Genomic DNA, 26,005 nt, shown 5'->3' with positions numbered 1-26,005 from the left:
ACAAAAGCCTAACCTAAACTCAGTCTGATAGTCAAGAGTATGATACAAAGAAACAAAGAACAACTTTGAGGGTATGTCTACAAAGTAACTGGAACCATGCTTTCCAGCACAGGATAGACAGATTACTCCTGGGGGAATTCTGTGCTACTACGCAAGTGCAGAATTCATGTGCTGAGCAGATTTTTCTCCCCCCCCACAGAAAATAACTTCTACTGGAAAGTTGCTGCAGTTATGCATTTTGCCCACCAGGCACCACTGTGGCACTAGAACAGAGCAGATATTCCTGAGCCAGCCCCAGCTGCTGATACGGAAAAGAAGGCAGCATCCTGCCAGTGAGGCCAGGTCAGGAAGCTGGGGTTATGGGAGACAGTGTGTGGCACATGGGGCTGCTGGGGGGGTTTATAAGGGCTATTGAGGAAGGACAGACAGTGGCAGGGGCTGAATGGGAGTGGAGGTGCAGGGCCACACAGGGATGGGCGAGGGGTGCAGGGCCAAATGGGGACAGGGGATGGGCAGGGGAGCGTGTTGGTTGAGTGGGGGTGCAGGGCCACATGGGGACAGGGGATGGCTGAGTAGGTGCACAGTGACAGATGGGGTGTCTGAGTGGGGATACCTGAGTGGGGATGCAGGGACACATGGGGACAGGGGGCAAATGAGCCTGATTGAATAGCAAATCCTAACAATCCCACCCCATTCCCCAAAAATACTTGTTCCATACTTCTCCCACCCACAGCCAACAACCCTCAAGTTCACACCCAGGCTCCTTCCCAGCAATTACTTCCCTCTCCCTCAGCTCCTCCATTACCCTTGACTCCTCCAAGCCTTTGCACTGTTTCTGAATGATGGGGAAATACAGTTCTGTATTGTAAATTATTATTCAGAGTTCTGTATTAATATGCCTAATAAAGAATCTATTTGTCAAAAAACATTTCCTGAATCTTTTTCATTGTCTGTATTATAACGGACATATTTGCTGACAGGTATTTTTAAATAAATTACCAAAATAATTGAAACTGGTGTGATTGTATTGTGTTATTTTGACAAACAAAATACAGAATTTTAAAATACTATGTGCTGAATTTTTTATTTTTTTGGCACAGTAATAGATGCACATTAAAAATTGCAATGGGTGTCTAACCTGAACCACTGTGGCCACAGACAAGTACGTGTACTCAGGAGGTCAGAAAGGCTCGTACTTGGGTGGCCAGCTTAAGCCAATGCCATCACAGCCATACTGCTATTTTTAGTGTGCTAGCTCAAGTAGAGCTAGCACATCTGTTTACTGGCTCTGGAAAGCAGCTTCCCAGCTGATATGCAGACATACCCAAAGCGACTGAAAGGAGAGCAAAATTTTAAAACTTCTTTTTGCAAAGTAGTATGAATCTGTCTGGAAAGAAAAAACTGTACTTACATAATTTTTAATTAACATTCACTGCTTTTTTTCCATTTTATCCTTGCTTAGCAGCCTCTATATTAGGATTCTTTAAGCAACTGATTAATATCACTTAAACCATTTGCCAAACACTTTTCTACCTGGTTTTTTGGCAGGCATTGCAATGAGGAGGGAGGTAAACTAAGGATAACAAGTAGTAATAATTGCTAAGTCAGCACCCAAATACCCCAAAAGAACATGATATATATAGAAATAAAACTTCCGACAGCACACTCCTAGTTGTCACCTACTACCTCACACTAGAACTGATATGGGGTATCAAACAGCTACAACCTATATTTAATGGGGACCCTATCCTGAAAGAAATCTTTCCTGAACCCCCACTTCCAGCCTTCAAAACAACCCTCCAACCTCTCCACTCTCATTATCAGAAGCAAGCTCTCCACAGACCAGGACACATCAACTCAACTGGGAGTGAAGCGGACAGGGGGCTGCAGACAGGGGAGTTTGAGAGGAAGTTTGACAGAGAGAGGCCTATGATGGTTAGGAAGACCTGTAACACCTGTGCCAGAACTGCTTCTGTTTCCTCCACCTGCACCTGTAGCCAGACAGAGAGCCTGAGCGTGGTTGCTTCTACCCAGGTGTGGTGTGGTTTTGCAGAGACTGTGATTTGCAATTCCCACTTACTGACATCCAGGCTAGGGGGACCATCCAATGTGAAAGATGCCTGCTGGTGAAATATCTCAGGCAGCAGGTGGGGGAGTTACAGGAGGAAGTGGCTAGGTTGAGGAGCATCCAAATCCAAGAGCAATTCCTGGTCAGTGTCCATGTGGAGACAGCTGAGGTAGCTCTCCCAGTACACAGACTGCTGACACACCACTGGTGGAGGAGGAGATGGCTCAGGGTGGACACTAGCAGCTGGTTACTTCTGGCAGCAGGCCGTGCACCACCCCTGCCCCGAACCCTCCCACCGTGGTAATAGGTAGCCTTCTTGATGCTCTTCTTGATACAGGAGAGAAGGAATCACCTCTTACAGTAGAGGAGGAGAAGCCTCGTACCCCTAAGGCTGGGAGGTCTGCTGCAACCACTGCAAATAGATAATGTAGGGTAGTGGTGGTTGGGTACTCTCTTCTGAGGGGGATGGAGGCGCCCATCTGTCGCCCTGACATTTCATCTGGGGAGGTATGATGCCTGCCGGGGGCCCATATCCGAGACATTATGGAGGCACTGTCGAGGATTATCCAGCCCTCTGACTACTACCCCATGCTACTCATCCATGTAGGCACAAATGATCCTGCAAGGTGTGACACTGAGCAGATCAAGAGTGATTACAGGGCTCTGGGAGTATGGATGAAGGAGCTTGGAGTGCAGATGGTATTCTCTTCTATTCTTCCTGTCAAAGGCAGGGGCCCAGGCAGAGACAGGTGCATCGTGGAGGTGAATTCCTGGCTGCGAAGATGGTGTCACCAGGAGGGCTTTGGCTTCCTCACCATAAGATGCTATTCCAGGAAGGACTGCTAGGAAGAGATGGCATTCACCTTTCGAGGCGGGGAAAGACTCTATTTGGACACAGACTGGCTAACCTAGTGAGGAGGGCTTTAAACTAGGTTCGACAGGGACAGGTGAGCAAAGCCCACAGCTAAGTGGGGAACTTGGAGACCTGAGAGATGGGTCGGAAATAGGAGGGACCGTGGGCCATAATGGCAGAGAGGAAGGAAGGTCAGGGCAAAACTGGGAGGCAAGATCAAATCAGGATCTTAGATGCCTATATACAAATGCGAGAAGTAAGGGTAATAAGTATGGGTAATAAGAACTGGAAGTGCTAATAAATAAATACAACTATGACATTGTTGGCATCACTGAAACTTGGTGGGATAATACACATGATTTGGAATGTTGGTGTGGATGGGTACAGCTTGCTCAGGAAGGACAGAGAAGGGGAAAAGGGAGGAAGTGTTGCCTTATATATTAAAAATGTACACACTTGGACTGAGGTGGAGATAGATATAGGAGATGGAAGTGTTGAGAGTATCTGGGTTAGGCTAAAAGGCATAAAAAACAAGGGTGATGTCATGCTAGGAGTCTACTACAGGCCACCTAACCAGGTGGAAGAGATGGATGAGGCTTTCTTTAAACAACTAACAAAATCATCTAAAGCCCAAGATTTAGTGGTGATAAGGGACTTCAAACTATCCAGATATATGTTGGGAAAATAAGACAGCGGGGCACAGACTATCCAATAAGTTCTTGGACTGCATTGCAGACAACTTTTTATTTCAGAAGGTTGAAAAAGCTACTGGGGGAAAGCTGTTCTAGACTTGATTTTAACAAATAGGGAGGAACTCATTGAGAATTTGCAAGTAGAAGGCAGCTTGGGTGAAAGTGATCATGAAATCATAGAGTTCGCAATTCTAAGAAAGGGTAGAAGAGAGTACAGCAAAATAGAGATAATGCATTTCAGGAAGGCAGATTTTGGTAAGCTCAGAGAGCTGATAGGTAAGGTCCAGGGCCATCCTTAAGATTTACGGTGCCCTAGGCGGGATTATTAAACTGGTGCCCCTGTGCCTGTCTTGCTCTTAGCAACACAAACATAAGCTTACACTAATGGAAAACTTGCCACATGCATATTATTAAAACCAGTTTAACTTAATTAAGCATACTATAATGCTGATGGACTAGCACTAAAGAGGTAGCACTATAGAAAAAATTCTGATTTGACAGAATGATGCAAATAATATTTTTTTAATTTGTCAACATTTTATTGGAAATTTATATGAAGAGGTATTGAAATAAGGATTTGTTTTTAATTCAAAGCAATCTTTCTGGTTTTTTTGGCTGCAAAAATCAGTAATTATGTCATCGTATGACAAAGACAAAGTGATGTCTTATTCGATTGCAAGAATAGCAAGACCAGTCAAGTGTTCTTGACTCCTTGTAGAGCAGAGATAGTTTTTAATGAGCTTTAGTTCTGAGAAACTCCATTCTCCTAATGCTACTGTTACAAGCGGCAACGTACACATTAGGATATATGTCAACAAGTTTGCTGGTATGAATAGACTCTACAATGTCCATCATCGATTTTGCATGTGGCAACATTGATGACAGCGTACTCAATTCTTCATACAGTTCAAGTCCATTTAAATCAAAACGATCGTCGTGCTTCAGGAGGCTTTCTAGGTCAGGAGTCCCCAACGCAGTGCCCGATGGTGCCATGGCGCCCACAGGGGCCTCTCAGTGCACCTGCGTACTGAATGACACCGCTTGCCGCTGATAAGCATCATCATCCAGAGGCGACGCCGCTGAAATGCCACCGAATTTCGGCAGCATTTCGGCGGATGCTCGTCCCCTGCCACAGCCCTTCGTCTGGTGACCACCAGACAAAAAAGGTTGGGGACCCCTGCTCTAGGTTCTTGCACTTTGTCATTAGTTGCTCTTGTTTTCCTATTTTGTTGAATTTAGTCCCGCTCAGCCCACTGCCAGCTGAGTGAATGGAACCCCAGGCCAACAGTGGGTTGAGTGGCTCAGCCAGGGTATCAGCCGCCTGCCTGCTCAGCCCACTGCCAGCCTGGGGTTCTTTGGGGGTCCCCAGGCCAGCAGTGGGTGCTGAGTGGGGCTGGTGGCCATTACCCCAGGTAGCAATGGGGCAGCAGCTGGAACCGCAGAGTAGCAGCGGGCTGAGCCGCTCAGCCCATCGCTGCGTGCCATCAAAAATCAGCTCACATGCCACCTTTGGCACATGTGCCGTAGGCTGCCAACCCCTACTCTACACACTAGTAAGGAGATGAGTATATTACAGTTGTTGGAGGGCTCTATTTAGCAGTAACAGGGCTATAGGAAAGTCAGTCAACATTTTTTGTTTCTCTGATGAAAACTGGCCCACTCCCTTCCCCATACCAAACTTGTCACTAATAATTGTCAACAACTTAATTTTCCATTTTTGGCTAAAATATTGATTTTTTTTTAAATTGAAATTGAATTCAGGATTGTTAGCAAGCATTTTTCTTGAACAAATTTGTTAAATGACAATCTAAATGGCAAGGCAGTATGGCTTTCATGCTTGGCTCACTCCCCAGCCTGCTGGTCCAACAGCTGCAGTAGAGGAGGAGATTGGGGTCCTGCAGTTTTCCACCTAACTCCACCTCTTGGGGTGCAGAGTGGCAATAGCAGCAGCAAACCCTCAGGTCCAATCACACACCAATGGGCACCACCGCCAGCGCAACAGACTATGGTGAAGTTAGCACAGCATCTGATCTCAGGGACGGGGCACCCATGGAGCCACAACAGCTCATCCTGCCCTGTGCAGCTCCCCCCAGGCGAGATGGATCGCTGCCACCCGGGGGTGAGACGTGCTCCCCAGCTAGGGTGACCAGATCCAGATGTCCTGATTTGATAGGGCCAGTCCCAATATTTGGGCTTTGTCCTATATAGGTACCAATTACCCCACCCAGGGTGACCAGACAGCAAATGTGAAAAATTGGGATGGAGGTGGGGGGGAAATAGGAGCCTATATAAGAAAAAGACCCAAAAATCGGGACTGTGCCTATAAAATCAGGACATCTAGTCACCCTACAGGTGATTTCCTTCCCCGACCCCTTCCCAGAGACCCCAGCAGCCAATCCCCTCCCTCAGACTGTGGTACATTCAGCTCTCTCTAGGACCCAGCAGCTCTGCTCTTACATTCTTCACTGCTTCCCGTCTGTCCGGGCTCCCAGCAGAGCAGTGCCCCCAGACCTAGTGGTGCCCTAGGCGGCTACCTGTTCTGCCCATGGCTAAGGATGGCCCTGGTAAGGTCCCATGGGAAACAAGACTGAGGGGGAAAAACAACTGAGGAGAGTTGGCAGTTTTTCAAAGGGACACTATTAAGGGCCCAAAAGCAAGCTATTCCGCTGGGTAGGAAAGATAGAAAATGTGGCAAAAGACCACCTTGGCTTAACCACGAGATCTTGCATGATCAAAAAAATAAAAAGGAGTCATATAAAAAATGGAAACTAGGACAGATTACGAAGGATGAATATAGGCAAACAACACAGGAATGCAGGGGCAAGATTAGAAAGGCAAAGGCACAAAAAGAGCTTAAACTAGCTACAGGAATAAAGGGAAACAGGAAGACTTTTTATCAGTACATTAGGAAGAAGACCAAAGACAGGGTAGGTCCACTGCTCAGTGAGGAGGGAGAAACAGTAACAGGAAACTTGGAAATGGCAGAGACGCTTAATGACTTCTTTGTTTCGGACTTCACCGAGAAGTCTGAAAGAATGCCTAACATAGCGAATGCTAATGGGAAGAGGGTAGGTTTAGAAGATAAAATTAAAAAAGAACAAGTTAAAAATCACTTAGAAAAGTTAGAGGCCTGCAAGTCACCAGGGCCTGATTAAACGCATCCTAGAATACTCAACGAGCTAATAGAGGAGGTATCTGAGCCTCTAGCTATTATCTTTGGGAAATCATGGGAGACAGGAGAGATTCCAGAAGACTGGAAAAGGGCAAATATAGTGCCCATCTATAAAAAGGGAAATAAAAACAACCGAGGAAACTACAGACCAGTTAGTTTAACTTATGTGCCGGGGAAGATAATGGAGCAAGTAATTAAGGAAATCATCTGCAAACACTTGGAAGGTGATACGGTGATAGGGAATAGCCAGCATGGATTTGTAAAGAACAAATCATGTCAAACAAATCTGATAGCTTTCTTTGACAGGATAAGGAGTCTTGTGGATAAGGAAGAAACAGTGGATGTGGTATACCTAGACTTTAGTAAAGCATTTGATACAGTCTTGGATGATATTCTTATCAATAAACTAGCCAAATACAACTTAGATGGGGCTACTATACGGTGGGTATGAAGTATCAGAGGGGTAGCCGTGTTAGTCTGGATCTGTAAAAGCAGCAAAGAATCCTGTGGCACCCTATAGACTAACAGACGTTTTGGAGCATGAGCTTTCATGGGTGAATACCCACTTCATCGCATGCATGTGATGTATTCACCTACGAACGCTCATGCTCCAAAACATCTGTTAGTCTATAAGGTGCCGTAGGATTCTATACGGTGGGTGCATAACTGGCTGGATAACCACACTCAGAGAGTAGTTATTAATAGTTCCCAATCCCACTGGAAAGGTATAACAAGTGGGGTTCCGCAGGGGTCTGTTCTGGGACCGGCTCTGTTCAATATCTTCATCAACGACTTAGATATTGGCATAGGAAGTACGCTTATTACGTTTGCAGATGATACCAAACTGGGAGGGCCTGCAACTGCTTTGGAGGATAGGGTCATAATTCAAAATGATCTGGACAAATTGGAGAAATGGTCTGAGGTAAACAGGATGAAGTTTAACAAAGACAAATGCAAAGTGCTCCACTTAGGAAGGAACAATCAGTTTCACACATACAGAATGGGAAGAGACTCTCTAGGAAGAAGTATGGCAGAAAGGGATCTAGGGGTTATAGTGGACCACAAGCTAAATATGAGTCAACTATATCATGCTGTTTCAAAAAAAGCAAACGTGATTCTGGGATGCATTAACAGGTGTGTTGTGAGCAAGACACGAGAAGTCATTCTTCCACTCTACTCTGCACTGGTTAGGCCTCAACTGGAGTACTGTGTCCAGTTCTGGGCACCACATTTCAAGAAAGATGTGGAGAAATTGGAGAGGGTCCAGAGAAGAGCAACAAGAATGATTAAAAGGTCTTGAGAACATGACCTATGAAGGAAGGCTGAAAGAATTGGGTTTGTTTAGTCTGGAAAAGAGAAGACTGAGAGGGGACATAATAGCAGTTTTCAGGTATCTAAAAGGGTGTCATAGAGAGGAGGGAGAAAACTTGTTCACCTTAGCCTCTAAGGTCAGAACAAGAAGCAATGGGCTTGAACTGCAGCAAGGGAGGTTTAGGCTGGACATTAGGAAAAACTTCCTAACTGTCAGAGTGGTTAAACACTGAAATAAATTGCCTAGGGAGGTTGTGGAATCTCCATCTCTAGAGATATTTAAGAGTAGGTTAGATAAATGTCTATCCGGGATGGTCTAGACAGTATTTGGTCCTGCCATGAAGGCAGGGGACTGGATTCGATGACCTCTCAAAGTCCCTTCCTGTCCTAGAATCTACACAGTACATTAGGCCAGAAGGCCCCATCCTGCACAGGACAAAGCAGAGGGGACATGATAACTTAATAAGAACCATATCCCATAAGTCTCTGCAAATTATCCCTTTGAGGAGAAGGGATAGCAGCCTTTGGAGGAGAAACAGGAGAAATGAAGCTCTGACCATTTCGATTTCAGCACAGAAATCCAGTGAGACTGCAGGTAGCAGTGCTACAAAACATGACTGTTCCTCTGCTCCAAACCCTCCAAGGGCCTCAGCAAAGGGACTTCTACAATTAAGAATAAATGGGTGGGTGAGGTTCTGCGGCCTGCAATGTGCAGGAGGTCAGACTAGATGATCATGATGGTCCATTCTGTCCTTAAAGTCCATGAGCAACTGTGCCATGAAGGTAGCACTCATTCCCTCTCTATACCAGCAGGGGGGGATCCATGAACAAAGTAGCCCACCACACACAAATCCCAAAATGAACAGTCCTGGCGCTGCCAGATCCTGAAAGCACATTAACAAAAGCTCTGTCAGTACATGGATGGGAAACTTCCAAAACATGCCTTTCACAGATTCCTATCTTAAAAACTTATTGCAGCAATTATTTCCCTCTCTAACAGAACATTTCCCTGCAGCCCTGGCTACATTATTTCCCCATCTCATATTTGATAGGTTTAGGACAAGGACACAGGAAATTAGAGGGCGAGAGAGGAGGATGTTGGGCAGTTGTTACTTTTATTGAAACCCAAGGAAATGAGGTTTTCACAAGGAATTAACACAGTATTAAGGCAACTAAACTTACCAATTTAGTATAAAGAATGTTAAGAGCTTGTTTGAACTCTTACCCTTATGCATCAAGCATAACCCCTTCATTCCTTATCAGACTTTGGTTTAGTTAATGGGGGTTACCTGACAGAGTTAGGAGAGAAGAAAGGAGCAGTGGGCACAGCAGAAGCCTAACGCGGAGAAGAGCAATGGGGAGACCCAAAAGAGTTGCTGGCTACCATGTGGTCGGCACATACAGTACACTAACCAGCCTAAGACGGGAATGGGAGGTGCATATAGATGGCATGCATCATGTGCGTGTTGTGTACTACTTTGGGGAGGTGGGAGTAAAGACTAGAGTAACAAAGAAAAGAAGAAACCTCTGCTTCCTGTTACACAGTTCCCTTTTAGGAGTAACCTTTGAGAGACCCATTTGAATACACAGAGTCTGAAAAGCTCCAAATGGCATGCAATCCACAGTTTCAAGGGAGGCAAGAGGAGAACTGCACAACTGGAAACGTATCTTTTCTGGAATTATGCAAGCCCCATGTATCTTGTAAAACCACTGCCAAACAGCCCAAGAGCATTCCAATTTCAAAATGTAGCAGGTCCAACCACATGCTGCTAAAAGAATGTCAAAAACTTCCCCCAGACTCTGGCTGTTGGGAGTGGGGATGGAGTGAGGACTTTTTTTGTTTTGCCTCCAATAAAACTGTCCCTTTTTAAACTTCGTCCAAGAAAACTGTTTTTATTCCTAGCTCAAGTCTCCTTACTAACTGCTACTGTTCATAACCTAGAGTACAATTGGCCCATCTTTCCCAATCTTTATCTGCAATGGACAACTGAAGACCACAATCCATAGCTGACTGTTTTCTCTTCCTGCTACAGACCGCTAGAGTTTAGACAAACTGATGAGGCAGCATAGGGAACCTGCTGTCAAAAAGAGGCCTTTCCACCAAGAAGATTCTTGCACACAACAGGATGATAGACCTGGTTTACTCACTTAGAAAGATTGTTAATACAGTGCCAAGTGGGGGAAGGGGAAGCTCATACCAGCTGTGCTTATCTAAACGTGTGATCTCATCAAGAAAAGAAAATTAACCTTTGACTCTTCTGAGGTCCCATCAACACATTGCATTATCACACAACAGCGGGTGTGTGACATACTATTTGATAAAATACTACTACATTATATACAAAGGAATGGCACCATTTTCTATAACCTTAGATGCAAATGCAGCATTTGGAAGGCTATTTGCATTAACCACAAGAAAGATTGTAAAGTCTAACAGGGTATAGATATTAACAAGTGCAGACTTCCCAAAGTGATTTAAAGTTTCAATTTGTCAAGAACCAAAACAAGGATCAGCAGTTTATACCGGACTACTGTTCAGCTAGGTAATGTCTTTTAATTCTTGCATCCAACTCAGCCACATAACAACTCTGTTCCTCCTAAGTGATATTTAGCTTAGCCAAATAAGCGCTCAGGCCTGAGAATAAGTCAACATGACTCAATGACCAATTAAAAACCTTGTACCATAAAATACGCTGTTACAGTAAATAGATGTGTTGAGTGCTGATGTTTAGGAAAAAGGTACTGCAGTGTACCAGTCCAAATCATAATAAAGCCAGCTGTATCATTTGGGGGATTTTTTGTAAAAATAGGGTGTTAGCAATATGCTAACTGCAAGTTGCTATGGTGATTAATTGATGTAAATGTTAACGAACATAAAGGAATTGATGACTTAGCTTATGTAAAAACAGGGTACCCAGGAATTAATGGGTACACTAAATTAGAAGTACAATCAAGGAAAAGAGGTGGAAACCTTCTTGCAGAGATATGAACTTCAGTGGGTATTAGCATAACTCATAAAAGGTGTCATTTGGCCTGTGCGCGGGCGGTGGGGGGGAGGGAAGACACATCAGAAGACACTTAGCTGACCATCACCTGATGATCATCCAGGCTCTGGAGTTCCCAACAAGGAAACTTCTTAATGCTGGACGTTCATTATCTCACTTTCTTCTGTTATGATTCTCTGACTGTGGCATTTATTATCTACTTAATAAAATTATTAATAAATGGATGTGTCTTTCCTGAGGTGTTTCTAGAGTCTCTCAGGCTATGCCTACACAAGCATATTTGTTGCTAAAACTTTTGTCGGTCAAGGGTTGTGTGGATAGCTCCATGTCTGGTGGGAGATGCTCTTCCGCTGACAAAGCTACTGCTGCTCACAGGAGGATGTGTGAGGGGGGTTAATTATGCCGGCCAGAGAGCTCTCTCATTGGCATAGAGAGGCTGCAAGGGAGGCCTTACCATGGTGCAGCTGCAGCAGTGCCACTGTGAAGTCTGTAGTGTAGACATAACCTCACTCTAATGATAGTCCTGGGGGTGATTCTGACTTTATGGCTCTTCATACTGTAGCCAATTGAGAGCACAAACCTGCATCAATCACCATTGCAGTGTAAAGTGTAAACCATGATTTGATTAAACTCCATAAATTAGATTATAAAAGGCTACATCAGCTTACACTAAGGGCCAAATGTTCAATAAGCCTCTATGTCAAGCAAATCTATTTCCACATGCAAAACCTGCAATTACTGGTGTAAGTCAAACAGTGACATTTGTGGACAGTTATTTGACTAGTGGGCAGAAGCATATACAATTACAAGTTAATTATTGAAAGCTAGAGAAATAAGGTTATATTTTCAATACTCCTCAACATAATCAACTGTATATGTCCAGATTATGAAATGGCACATAGCTAGACGACAGTTACACTTCTTATTCCCTGTAGTTCATAGATTACTTCTTCTATCTCCTCAGCCCACAACTTCATCTGTGACTACATTAAACAGCAAGTGTGAAACAGAGATAAAAATGTATCATGAAAAAATATCAATGATGATTATTTCATATTCCTCTTTCCTTCTTAGACTAGGCCTTGATGTAGTGGTTTGTCCAGATACTTTGTACTATATATGAACTCCATAAATACAGATTAACGCAACCTGGTTAACAGTGCATTTAAAAAACATGCTTAGTTATGTGTTTACATTGGGCCATATCCTACAAGTTCACTTTTAGAGCAACCTGCCCCAACAGCTTCTATGGGACAATCTGCATGAACAAGTCTAGCAGACCTGAATAAGTCTACCAAAGGAGTACATAAGTACCTACTTGGACCCTGATCCTGCAAACACTTCAATATAGGAATGCCACTGATCTGAAAAGTCACTCAAGTATCTATTTTCAGGATCAGAACCTATTATTTTAATTTAATAAAAAAAAATTAAAAGTGCATAAAATTCTAACAAATCCAAAATTGTCAAGGTCAAATTAGGCCCAAAATTTAGGTTTTGTAAAATAAGTTTATACAAAATTTAGTATTTATAGAAATATTCTTTTTTTCCTTTTTAAATCCTATGAGAAATTAACATTCCTCCTTCAACATCTGCAATGTGAATATTGCCACACTCTGCTAATGCATGAGAACCTGAAAGTCAAACTCATCCAAGATACGTGTAGCAGCAAAAAGGTGTTAGACACAATCCTGATCCTAAAAAGCAGAACCTGACTTCTCCTTTTCCCAACTCCATTATAGAGAGGCATTTTAATTATTCCCCTCCCTTGACTGACTGCTACTCTTCCCCATTGCTGCCATCCCCTCGTTTCTGGTCACCTTCTGTTCTTCCCAGCCCACCAACTTTCCATCTCCCTCAGTTGTCTCCTGCTTTCTGTTGGAATCTTTGCTAGCTCTGGACATCCAGGAAGTAACAGTGGCAAGAAATGCCTTCTTCCACCTTCAGATTAGGTATAAACCTCCAACAGACTACGAGATTCAGTATGAAAGCTACATAAATAATGTTAAGCTTGAATAGTTAACCACCCAGCAGGCAAGCAATGTCAACAGTGAAGCTCTACATGTAAATTAACTGCACAAAAGGGAAAGTTATTGTTCCATATGCAGCCCTAACTTTGCAATTTCCTGACTTTCGGGTACTTCATCATTCGGCATCTACATTATCTTAATATAGTTATTTGTACTTATATTAAATGCTTTGCTACATGTTTAACTAGAATTATACTTTTACTGCAGTCAAGGAGCCCTTCCAATAACTAATTTAACAACTGGCAAATTTTATAGATGGCTTCACTTACTGAGTTATGTAGTGATATAGTTCTTATTTTATATTGAAAAGAAACCAAAATCCAGTTCTGTAATTATATGAAGATTTTCCTATAAAACTTTTATCCTTTTTTTTTTATTATTCATTTTGTCCTTGTAATTCTTAACAGGTTTGTTGTCTCAAAAAAAATAGGGAAGTTCTCTAACAGCTAAGTTAAAAGGACATGATGTTAAGTGGTCTAGGCAAAAGAAATTAAGTGGTTTTACAAAAAAAAAAAAAAAAAAATCTAATGGAAATGGGTTTTTACACTTTCCATGAAGAGCTTTTGTTGTTTCTATTATCGTTTCAACATTCCATATAAGTGTTTGCAATCCAAGTACTGAACAACTGTGCTAATGAACAGAAGCCATAGAATGAAGTGTACTAAACAGACTAGCTTCAGAAATTCACTTAAGACTGTGCCTGACATGCCCACACACAGACAGCTCACTCAGCCTTGTCCATAAGAGCCTGCTCCATTGCTCTGCCCCCAACTCAGACCCCAACTATTCTATTGCCAAATGTCATCCTTCTATTTATCCTTTTAAAATCATCTTGCTGAAGTATTTGTTCTCTGGGGATGAGATCTGAGTGTTAATCAGTCACACACACTATTCCTGCAATAAATAGTTTATTTCCACCATCCTAGTGAAATGAAAAACACAAACCACAGAAACAGCAGAAAATTATTAGGGTTGTTTCCCCCTGCATCGCCTTCACCGACAATGAATTCAGTTTTCATAATCTAAGGTTTTAGTAACGGTATTTCTGAAATATGATTTTTAATCTATGTCCATATAATACCTTTAAAGACACATACTTGTTCATGTAGTTTAAGACTAGACCCCTTACACAACTTGTTGCCACAACTGGCAAGGGGCCATACACATCACCTTTCCTGCACATAACCATAGATTCTGGCAAACCTACAAGTTGTATAAGGGGGACTGAAGATCTGATACAGGTGCAACTCTTAATTCTTACTGCTTCTTTTAACATAGAGAGACAGGAAGCCTTAAGATCAAGAGCTCAGCAAACAGATGGGTCAGAGAGACATGTCTATACAGGGAAATTTACCAGCATCTTATCACTAGAGTATTCTGCTATTGCTCCCTCTGTGGACACACTTATTCCAGAATAAGAGCGCCTTTTTCTGGTTTAGTTTATGTTGCCTAAACAAAACCAGAAAAAAAGCACTGAAAGGACTTGTCTACATGGGAAAACTGACTGGCAGAACTGCTATAGCTGTAGCATTGTAACTCAATATTGTCAACCTTAAGTTTCAAAAAGCTCAAGTCAAACGTCCAAAAATCATGAGATTTAAAAAAAAAAAAAATCATGATTTTGGGCTAAATAAAAATTATATCATGTTTTTGCTTTTCTTGCTTTTTGAACTCCACCCACCCCTCCAATGCCACTGACAGTGACAATTTGTGTTGCCTACACTTCCAAATTTATGAACATGACTTTGGCTCCTGCTGCAAAGCTCTCACACCTACATCAGCCCTTCCTCCTGCCCAGCAATTAATTCTTCCCTTAAATCTCCATCACTTCTACCCTCATCAGTTCTGCCCAGAACCTCCATCAATTCTGCCCCTCCCCACCCTCATTTCCACTCCTCCTGAATAGGGTAAGCAGACAGCTAATGTGAAAAATTGGGATGGGGGGAGGGGGGTAATAGGAGCTTATATAGGAAAAAGACCCAAAAATTGGGACTGTCCCGATTTTGGTCACCCTACTCCCGAAGCTCTTCACTCCTCTTGTCCTGCTCTTTCCCAGTCATGGTGTTGCAAGGAGGGAGAGAGAGGAAGGCAAGAGAAGCCGTCTCTTTGGTCACAGGCATCCTGCAGGGATCAGTTCTTGATCCCACACTATTTAACATTTTTGTCAGTGACCTAGAAGAAAATATAAAATCATCACTGATAAAGTTTTCAGAGGATACAAAGATCAAAGGAACAGTAAATAGTAGTAAATAGGGAAGAGGCCAGGTCACAGATACAGAGTGATCTGGACAGTTTGGTAAGCTGGACTCAAGCAAATAATATGCATTGTAATATATATATTTAAGAATACAAAACACAGGCCATACTTACAGGATGGGGGACTCTATCCTGGGAAGTAGTGCCTCAACCAGATTTGGAGGTTGTGGTGCATCATCAGCTGCACATGAACTCCCAGACTTCCCTTCCCAATGCTAGAGCCAAGAGGTCTAATGCAATCCTTGGACACATACATAGGGGAATCTCAAATAGGAGCAGAGAGATCATATTGCCTCTGTATTCTGCACTGTATTCTGCATTGATGCAACTGATGCTGGGATACTCTGTGCAGCCCTCTTCTTCATCATTTAAGAGGGATACTGATAAATTGGAGAGGGTTCAGAGAAGAGCCACAAGAATGATCAAAGAATAAGCCTTACAGTAAAAGACACAAGGAGCTCAATCTATTCAGTTTATCAAAGAATAGGTTTAAGGGCGATTTGATCAATTGATAAGTACCTGCTTGGGGAACCAATATAATGGCATCTTCAGTCTAGCAGACAAAAGGTGTAACAAGATCCAGTGGCTGGAAGTTGAAGCTAGACAAATTCAGACTGGAAACAAGACACAATTTTTTAGTAGTGAAGATAATTAGCCATTGAAACAACTTACCAAAGGCTGTGGTGGATTCTGCATCACTGGAAATTTTAAAATCAAGATTGGACATATTTCTAAAAGATTTGTTCTAGTTCACACAGGAATTAATTCAGGGAAATTCTCTGGCCTGTGTTATACAGGAGGTCAGACTGGATGATCATAGTGGCCCCTTCTGGTCTTAGAATCTACAAAATTTTGAATAAGAAGGAGAGGATGGAGCAGAGTTGCTGGGCTCTTTCTTCTCCTTCCCACCCCAGCTTTCCTATTAGAATAGTGTGGGCTCCTGAGAGGAGAGGGGAGGGCAGAAAGTTCTTCAGGCTTTCTGCAGCAGTCCTGATGGGCTGCTTTTCTCCAGGAGGCAGGGCTGCAAGGGAGGTAGCCAATCAGAATCTCCTCTCTCTGAGAGAGCTGAAATTCACAAGAGGGTTGGAGTTTCTCCAGTCATCTTAAGACCCACATACGCAGTTCAATAGATAAGTGCAGGCATAGTTAGCTCCAAAATATCCCACCAAGAAAGGCTGTAGAATTCCCACCATTGGAGGTTTTTAGAAACAGGCTGGACAAACACTTGTCAGGGACAGTTTAGGTTTACTTTATCCTGCCTCATGGCAGAAAGCTAGATTTGAGGACCTTTTGCGGTCCCTTCCAGCCCTACATTTCTCTGTTTCCATGATCCTCAGAGGAACTTTTGTCCACTCACACCCAGTTTATGCTGAATTCATGAGTCCTTCTGGGTAGCTAAATCCCTATGAAGCCCAGAGGCTTCTCCTTCTGCCTTCACTGCTCCCAGTGACCTTCCCAACTACCACATAGCTCATCACTATATTTCCTGCCATCTCCTCCACCACTGCTGCCTGCTTCTATGGCAACAAAAGCAAAAATGCCACAAGTCATCTTTATCTGCCACTAGGGGAGGCAGAGGGAGCTGGCACTATTCCCTCAATAGACAAAGTGTCATCCTATAGTGACCTAGAATTAATACAGGAGCCTCTTCCATGAGCGAAGACAAGGAGAAAGGGTATGGATGGGACGGTGGAGGCAGAAGACCAATGAAAAAGGGAACACAGACTTGTAGGAGAAAGAAGGTAAATACAGTAACTCCTTGCTTAACGTTGTAGTTATGTTCTTGAAAAATGTGACTTTAAGCGAAATGATGTTAAGCTAATCCAAGTTCCCCAGAAGAATTAATGTAAATTGGGGGAAGGGGTGTTAGGTTCCAGGGAAATTATTTTTGCCAGACCAAAAAAAAAAAGACATTATATACATAAACAATGTAATACTGTACTCAGCAATGATGATTGTGAAGCTTGGTTGAGGTGGTGGAGTCAGAGGGTAAATCATCTGGCTGTTCCTCTTGCTGTTCTTTTCAAAGTGCCGTGGTGTGCTCAACCCCTGGCTCTGCCCCAGGCCCGCCCCCACTCCACCCCTTCCCCCAAGGCCCCAGCCCACCTCTGCTCTACCCCCTCCCCTGAGCACGCCAAGTCCTTGCTCCTCCCCCTCCTCCAGCCTCCTGAATGCCTCCAAACATTGCTATGGGCAGGAAGCGCGCAGCCTCCCCCCTCCCTCCCCGTGCAGCAATCAGCTGTTTTGCAGTATTCAGGAAGCTTGGGGGGAGGGGGCTGCGTGCCATGTCCTCGCTTCTTCCCCCTCCTCCCCAGAGCCTCCTGAACACCACGAAACAGCTGATTGCTGTGGGGATGAAGGGGGAAGTTGCTGATCCGCTGGAATGCTGGCGGGCAGAAGGTGCTGTGGGGAGTGGAGAGGAGACCGATAGGGGGGCTGCTGGCCCACCCTGGTTCCAGGCCCGATAGAGGGGCTGCTGGCCCACACTCGTTCCAAGCCCCCTATGACCAATAATGTTATAACCAAACATTGCACAACTTTGTAATAATTGGAGATATACCAATCTCCTAGAACTGGAAAGGACCTTGAAAGGTCATCAAGTTCAGCCCCCTGTCTTCACTAGCAGGACCAATTACTGATTTTTGCCCCAGATCCCTAAGTGGCGCCCTCAAGGATTGAACTCACAACCCTGGGTTTAGCAGGCCAATGCTCAAACCACTGAGCATGTTCTCTAATAGATCAGTGACGTAACAACGTTAACCAGGATGATGTTAAGTGAGGAGTGTACTTAAAGTTGGATCCCCTTCAAATATTAATTCTCTCCCATCCCACACCTATCTGCAGGACTATCAGAGATGGCTGAAAAAACCCTCTGAACAAAAGTTAAAATAAAGCCCTTGTATCTTTATGTATTCAGATTAATTCTGTAATTTTCAAGGCTTGAAAGTCCACTCAATAGTGGCCAATGAGAAGTGCTCCCAGATGAATTTGGGGCCTTCCACTATCAATTTCTGCAGAATTTAAGTTTTTATTTTTAATAGAGTTACATTTCTAGTCCCTAGATTGCAATTATAACTTTCCACATGCAGATCCTTATGCCTTATTTCATATATGACTGTGTCAAATTGTCTTCCAAATCTGTAGAGAGAAAGCTCTGGTCAGAGGCGGCTCTAGGGACCAGCAAAGCAAGCAGCTGCTTGAAGCAGCCCATTTACAGGGGCAGCAGCTGGCAGGGATCCAGCCTGGGAGCAGAGAACCAACATGGGGCCCTGGGAGCTGTAGTTCCTTGGTTAGCCCCCTGCCTATAGAGCCAGCCCTGGAGCAGGGAAAGAATTAAATTTCCCAGCATTCCCTTGGCCGCTATCAATAGGAAAGGGAGGGGGAGGGAGTATCGCAGCGGAAACCTCATGCTGCAGCTTGCTCTGAATGGAGAGCTCACTGCTAGAGCGGGTTGGCACTGTGAATGGGGAACAAATGTGCCCAAAGAGTAGAAGGCTTTGGCCCAGATATCCCCTTCAGAAGACATCCCCAGACTGGATTAGGGATACTGGTGTGACCTCACCTTGCAGCACCCAAAGAAGGAACTGGGTGGACTAAATTCTAATCCCATTAGAATTTAAAATGAAAAGTAAGGGAGGGAAGGCTCTGGACCTGGGCAGCTTTAGATACAGTATCAGGCACGTAGAACGATTTCCACTTCTGAGCCATGGAAGCAGAAATTGACTTTTCCTTCCCAGATTTAGCTAGACTCAGAATGGGAATCTAGCACCTGCCTTCCTGATTTGAACACCTCAAAATTCAGGAGTGCTCAAGCTCAATTTGGGCAGCTGTTATTTCATTTTTCCCAAATCAAATATACTGATTCACTGTAATTTGCTGTAGAAAAAGTAGGATAAAATTGAGCAAGAAATGCTTCCCAGTGGTTTTTAGGGCTGGAATTGCTATTTTCAGCAGCCATTGCCTTTTTTAAGTTTTATTTGTTTAAAAGGAAGACAATGATATTGCATTGGCAAATTCCCCATAGGAAGAAAGAGTGGAACAAAAGCATAATAAAGGCACCTCAACTTTTTCTCATTTATGGAGGACAGTATTATAATATGCATCCAGATATCCTCCAATCACACAAGCTGAAAATTGTTCCACTTTACTGCAGTTCTGTAACCATATGGGAATCAATCCTGTCTGTGTTCTGTGCACATCCAAAATTCCTGCTGAATGACCCACCCTGGCAGCAAGTTGCCAGTGACCCAGGGCTGGGGTGGAAGGAGGGGGCGGGGGAGCCCAGGGCTGGGGAGGCAGGTGGTGCGGGTGGAGGGGACAGAGCCCAGAGCTGAGGAAGCACGGGGTGTGGGGAAGCCCAGGGCTATGGTGGCAGGGGACGCAGGTGGGGGGAGGACCAGGGCTGGGGCGGCAGGGGGGTGCAGGTGGTGGTGGGGAGAGCCCAGGGCTGGGGTAGCAGGGAGGTGTGGGGGGGGGCAGGGCTGGGGTGGGGGCAGCCAAAATTTTTTTTTGCTTGGGGTGGCAAAAAACCTACAGCCAGTCCTGGCTCTGGTGATTTTGCTACTGCTCAGAACTTTGCCAAGCACCACCAGAGTGAAATTAGCAAAACTCTGCTCAGGTTCTGTGCTGATATCCAAAACCCTTTGAGGAGCACTGCAACTATTAAGAAACACATTAGCATTCTGAAGTAGCAACTTCAGTTAACCAGAGCAGGAGGACTTAAAAACAGAGCCTTGGGGAGAGGTAGTGCAGTAGAAACTCCCATCCTGATATCAGGGGGCTATGTATGGGTTAGGGGAAAAGAAACAGAAAGCTTCTGACCCTTCCAACAACTGGAGAAGTTGGAACTTCAAATTTATAAAAATCCCAGCTGCCACAGTTCAGGGAAAATGCATCTGTATTTCATCCACCAACAAGGGCGACCAGTCTAGGCTCCTGGCCCCTCAGTCATCCATTTTGGGAGGAGACCTGCATCTCTCTCCCTCCTGATCAGGATTTTTTTTCAGGCTGCCTGATTCTCTGCCTATACTGTAAGTTCCCCAGCAAGGCAGAATGCCTTAATAGGTCAGAGGCTGTTCTTTACTTTCTCTCTGAAGGCTATGAACAACTGTCACTGCCAACAGTCACAAACTTTACCACGCAGCTTTTTATAAGCAAGTACATTTATTCATAAGGTGAAAGTACTACAGAAAAAAATATTAAAGACAACAGAAGAAACTACATGCACATTAAAAAGCTTACTAGAGACAAGTCCAACCTCGGGCTCTGGTAGATGTCAGTCCTTCAAAAGCCACAACATGGTTTTCATCATGGTTACAAGTTCATAACCATCTCAGATTCAGAACCAGAACACCCATGAATAGTTCAGGCTTTCCTTTATATTGGCTTGGGTCTTTGATGATGGCCTCAGGTAAGAGGATCAGCAAACAACAGTCCACTCCACAGCCTTATGAAGCTATGCCCTGTGTTTCTGCATAACCAGTAGTGGGAAATTTGCAATCAACTTCCCCTAGGTATTCTCCAGGAAAACAACACTTTTTGTTCCATGAGTCCATTCCTGTCTGGCACATTGTTCAATGGAGTTTTCTGAAACCACAGGTCTGACATTTGTCACATCTCCCACCCATGAGAGATGCCGTACAATCCCAGCCTACAGTAATACATAAATAGGGCCCTACCAAATTCACGGTCCATTTTGGTCAATTTCATAGTCACAGGATTTTAAAAATCATAAATTTCATGATTTCATAAATTTAAACTTGAAATTTCATGGTGTTGTAATTGTAGGGGTCCTGACCCAAAAAGGAGTTGTGGATAGGGTTGAAAGCTTATTGTAGGGGAGTTGCAGTACGGCTACCCTTACTTCTGTGCTGCTGCTGGCAGAGGTGCTGCCTTCATAGCTGGATGGGTGAAGAGTGGCAGCTGCTGGTTGGGAGTCCAGTTCTGAAGGCAATACCACCACCAGCAGCAGCACAGAAGTAAGGATGGCATGGTATGGTACTGCCACCCTTACTTCTGTGCTGCTGCTGACAGGGCACTGCCTTCAGAGCTGGGCACCTGGCCAGCAGCCGACGCTCCTCAGTCACCCAGCTCTGAAGGCAGTGCAGAAATAAGAGTGGCAATACCACAACCCCCCTAAAATAACCTTGCAACCCTCTTTTGGGACAGGAACCCCAGGTTGAGAAATGCTGGTCTCCCCCTGTGAAATCTGTATGTAAAGGCACACAAGACCTGATTTCACGGAGGGAGACCAGATTTCATGGTCCGTGACACATTTTTCATGGCCCTGAATTTAGTAGGGTCCTATACGTAAACCATTCATTTAATAAAATGGACCCCAAATACACTTCATTCAATAAAGTCTCCCAAGGATTTTACAGGAAATTAGCATATCTGTTACAACAGCTTTCTCCCTTTCGCCACAGCTGACGAAAGTAGGGGGACTGGTCCTCTCACTATGTGGTTGCCTTTGAATCTCTCGGGTGGATCCATCCTCTCCTGTCTTTCAAATATACCTCTGACTAGTAGGTACTTGGCAAATTTTCCAAGCCTTGGCTGTACTGAGTGTTTTTCTAAGCAGTACCTCTAAATCCCCTTTAATGTCTGGTCTACATGCATATTTTTGTATAACTATTTCTGTAAAAATCATACTCTTAATCCAAGTTTTAGGCTGTTTTCAAAGACAAAAAATATTTTTCTTTAAATTTATTTTAACAGCAACACGTGTTAGCCATATTTCTGTATGATTTCAGTGGAGACAAGACACAAGAGATTTTCACTAAAGTATAGTTAGACAAAGTCACCATTATACCCTCCACATGGGTTTAATCTCACCTAGCAACTTCACTGTAAAAACTAGAGCCTTGTCTCCACTATGTCTTTCACAGCAAATAGTTAACACACATTACCTATCTCACTGTAAAAACCCACCTTTTTTGGCAGTGAAGACACAGCCAAACTGGTACAACTCCCACAAAAGGGATTTGTGTAGCTTTAACTATACCAGTATAAACAAAAAGCTTTTACTCCTTTTGTACTTCCTCGTTCAGCCAGATCTGCTTTTTATAATCCCTAGTGTTTGTACAATATTGTTGAATGGCATACATAACCTTTGCACATACAGCAATTTATCCAAACACTTTGTTTCCTTTTAGTCTTTTCCCTCCACTACTCCATCCCATTTGATTACATCCAACATTCGTGTTATCTCCCTAATTAAACATATCTTTATGCATTTGTCTTGTGATGAGACTTGTTATACAAAAGTCTCAGCTGTAAAGATTTTTTTTAAATAAGTACTCCAATAAATACAACTTTGTAAGAAGTTGTATAATTTCACAAAGCCTTGAATCTATACTCTAATCAACATTATTATTGCTTAAATCATGGCTAATGAAAATACACAACAATTTTCCTTTGTACACATCTACATATCAACATTAATAGTCCATAGGGCCGGACAATAGAAAAATGAGGGGGAAGAGGGAGTATTTTAACATTCTTGTTAAAAACCTTCTAAACTACACACAGTTTTCATTGAAATTGCCCTGGAAGCTTCCAAGTAGCTTGCTAGATAAGTGCAAGGTATTTTTCATAAAGCACCTATCTTACAGAAGCATTTGTTGCAGAACACTAGAACAATACAGATTATAAACCATACACTGATTAAGATTCTAGGTCAGGGGTCGACAACCTTTCAGAAGTGGTGTGCCGAGTCTTCATTTATTCACTCTGATTTAAGGTTTTGCCTACCAATAATACATTTTAACGTTTTTAGAAGGTCTCTTTCTATACGTCTATAATATATAACTAAACTATTGTTGTATGTAAAGTAAATAAAGTTTTTAAAATGTTTAAGAAGCTTCATTTAAAATTAAATTAAAACTCAGAGCTCCCCAGACTGGTGGCCAGGACCCAGGCAGTCTGAGTGCCACTGAAAATCAGCTTGTTTGCTGCCTTCGGCACATGTGTCATAGGTTGCCTACCTCTGTTTTAGATGGAGACCTTCCAGTCTTTTGGATAAATAATTTCAAGTGATATATCAGCAATATTTATCAAAACGAGTTTGAACAAGTGACCATATGCCACAAAGTGATGAAAGTTATAACGAATGCCAACATCCTGGAATCATGCCATAAATGAGGAGTTATCTATTATTTGTTTTACAACATCCAAGTGAGTTCTAGTTGCTTTACAAAAATAGAGAAGGTTTGGTTCGTGCTTTAAGAATTTAAAAATTTAGAAATAAGAGAGTTCAGACACTAGGCCACATACTGCCCTTACTACCAGTACGAGATGCATACCGAATCAACTGAAGTTCTATATAATATCTAGCTCCTGGTGTCAGAATTTACTAGAATTGCCTGCTTTTGGGAGCTTCTGTAACAGCCATATCTTTTTATATGTATGTTTAGAAGCCATAGAATTAGGGTATTTTTAGACTCTTGTATTAGTGGAGTAGAAAAATTTAAAACTCTTTTTTTCTAGAGAGTTTCCTTTCCTCAATATTTAGTCCCCATTGATTTTTTCTTGTGAAGTTTGGTTTGGTGACGCCCCTTAAATGTAAAACTCCTTCTGTGTACATATAATAGGAGTTCTTCTATTTTCCTTACCTTGCTTCCTTTGTTTGCGTACTATCACCTTAGAAACTTAGACGCTCTGCCCCAGATCAGCCTTTACACATTTACACCATGGTTTTTCTTATTATTCTTCTTTCTAAAATTGTTTCTCTACCCATACATCACAGTATCACTACATTTTTTATGAACATTACATATATATTTGTAAAACTGTTTATCCTTGGAGTTAGAAGATCCAAGTTTTATTTCTATTTCTTTCACAAACATACTATATGACCTTGGATAAGTCACAAAACCTCTACATCTCAGTTTCCCCACCCATAAGATAGGGATAACAATTTCTACTTTACATGTGTTAAGAGACATAAGTCATCAGGTATTTATACATCCGGAGATAAACGCCACTAGGGAAGTGCAGTGCCCAGGGGTATATATTAATTATTAAACATTTTGTTTATATAAAGAGATACATATATGCACAAAATAAGTAATACATAAATGCAGAGTAAGTGTGTTCCATGAACTGCAGAAATGAACTAACAGTCATGACACTTCTGGAAGGACAAGTCAATATTATCCCCCCCTTTCCAGATGGGGGAGGAAAAAAAAGAAGAGGTTAAATGTCTTCCCCGAGGCCACATAGGTAATTACAAAGCTAGGAAAAGAACGTATGGTTTCTACCAATCCCTTGGTATAACTACTAACCCACACATACAGGAGTCAACCACCACCATAGCAATTTGTAAACACACATATAACTATATTATGTACACAATTTTATTACAGATCTGTAATGCAGTTTAGAACAAGTGTTGTACTAAAAATACTATCTGATGTATGCTTTTGTATTTATCAGAACACTGAGGTACACCATGTGCACCTGCACAAATAGCATTGTTATTGCCTATTCTCATACTAGATGCATACCCATGTTCATCACATCTTACACACACACACACTATTGTCAGAGATGGGTGGATGCAGGCACAAGCGTTCCTGCACACACACAAAGGGCTGGATTATGCACACAGGCACCCCGGTGCCTGGGCACGCACGGGAGAAGGTGCTGGGGGCTGTCCCCAGACACACACACACAGACGTGCCATGGGCTGCGTGGGGTGCATGCGGGGAGAGATGCCATGGCTGGGATGAGGAGGGGAGGGATGGGGGATGGGATGGAGTGGAGGGGGCTAAACCCAGCCAGCCCCCTCTCCCCACAGGAAGCCGGGCAGGGTGGGCGCCTCCCCATCCTCACCTGGTCTATGGGCAGCCGCACGGCGTTGCTGAGCGGCTGCAGCAGTGTGGAGCCCGTGGTGCTGGTAGCCATGGCGAGGGCGCCGCCCCCGGCCCGGGAGAACGGGGACTGGTCGGGGGGCAGCAGAAGAAGCCGCTTTTCCCTCCCGGCTCTCCACGACAGCGGCAGCAGCGCTAAGAGCCCGAGTTACGTCGTGACAACGAGGGGCCGGAGTAGGCGGTGGGAGCGGCCCAGCCGCGGAGTGACAGTCCCGCTGCCCACTCCACACGCGGCCATATGGTTGAGTGACAGGTGGAGTCTCCCAATCCCCGCCCAGCAGGAGGGCGGGACAAAGTCACCAGGCATCAGCTCCCACCCAGCGCCGGGGGTGGCAGCGCAACCGGGTTTGGGGAGGTTGGGTTGGGGTGTGACTCCTTTCGCCTTCTGTCGGGGAGCGGCCGCGGGACCGACAGTGGAGAAGGGTCAACAGAAGTGGGGGCCACGGCAATGCTGGGGGAGGAATAATGAGACCCCAGCACGGTGGCAATGGGGGGTTAATAGGGCCCCACCCCAGCACTGGAGAGGGGGCACTAACAATGGTGGGGTAAAGAGGAGACCCCAGCACTGGGGGTGTGTGGCAATGGGGGGTTAATGGAGGCCTCACCCCAGCATTGAAGAGGGGACACTAACAATGGGGAGGTAATGAGGAGACCCTGGCATTGGGGAAAGGGTGTTGGCTATGGGGGGAGGGATTAATAAGGATGCCTTAGCATTGGAGGAGGGTACTGGCAATTGGGGGAGGCAA

General features: G+C 43.8%; 1 protein-coding gene across 1 annotated transcript in view; it reads right to left on the bottom strand.

Annotated features, from left to right (window-relative positions):
- MBOAT2 (membrane bound O-acyltransferase domain containing 2) overlaps window positions 1–25,433 on the bottom strand; it is a 223,450-nt gene extending 198,017 nt beyond the window's left edge. The window contains exon 1 of the mRNA XM_030555474.1: window positions 25,222–25,433. Coding sequence (XP_030411334.1) covers window positions 25,222–25,293 — 72 coding nt within the window. The 5' untranslated portion in view covers window positions 25,294–25,433. The remainder of the gene's footprint in view (window positions 1–25,221) is intronic.
- Between the last annotated feature and the right edge of the window lie 572 nt (window positions 25,434–26,005).

Source organism: Gopherus evgoodei, chromosome 3, assembly GCF_007399415.2.
Source record: "Gopherus evgoodei ecotype Sinaloan lineage chromosome 3, rGopEvg1_v1.p, whole genome shotgun sequence".
Taxonomy (NCBI): domain Eukaryota; kingdom Metazoa; phylum Chordata; order Testudines; family Testudinidae; genus Gopherus; species Gopherus evgoodei.
The sequence above is the reverse complement of the archived record's forward strand: the minus strand, read 5'-3'. Positions and strand labels throughout refer to the sequence as shown.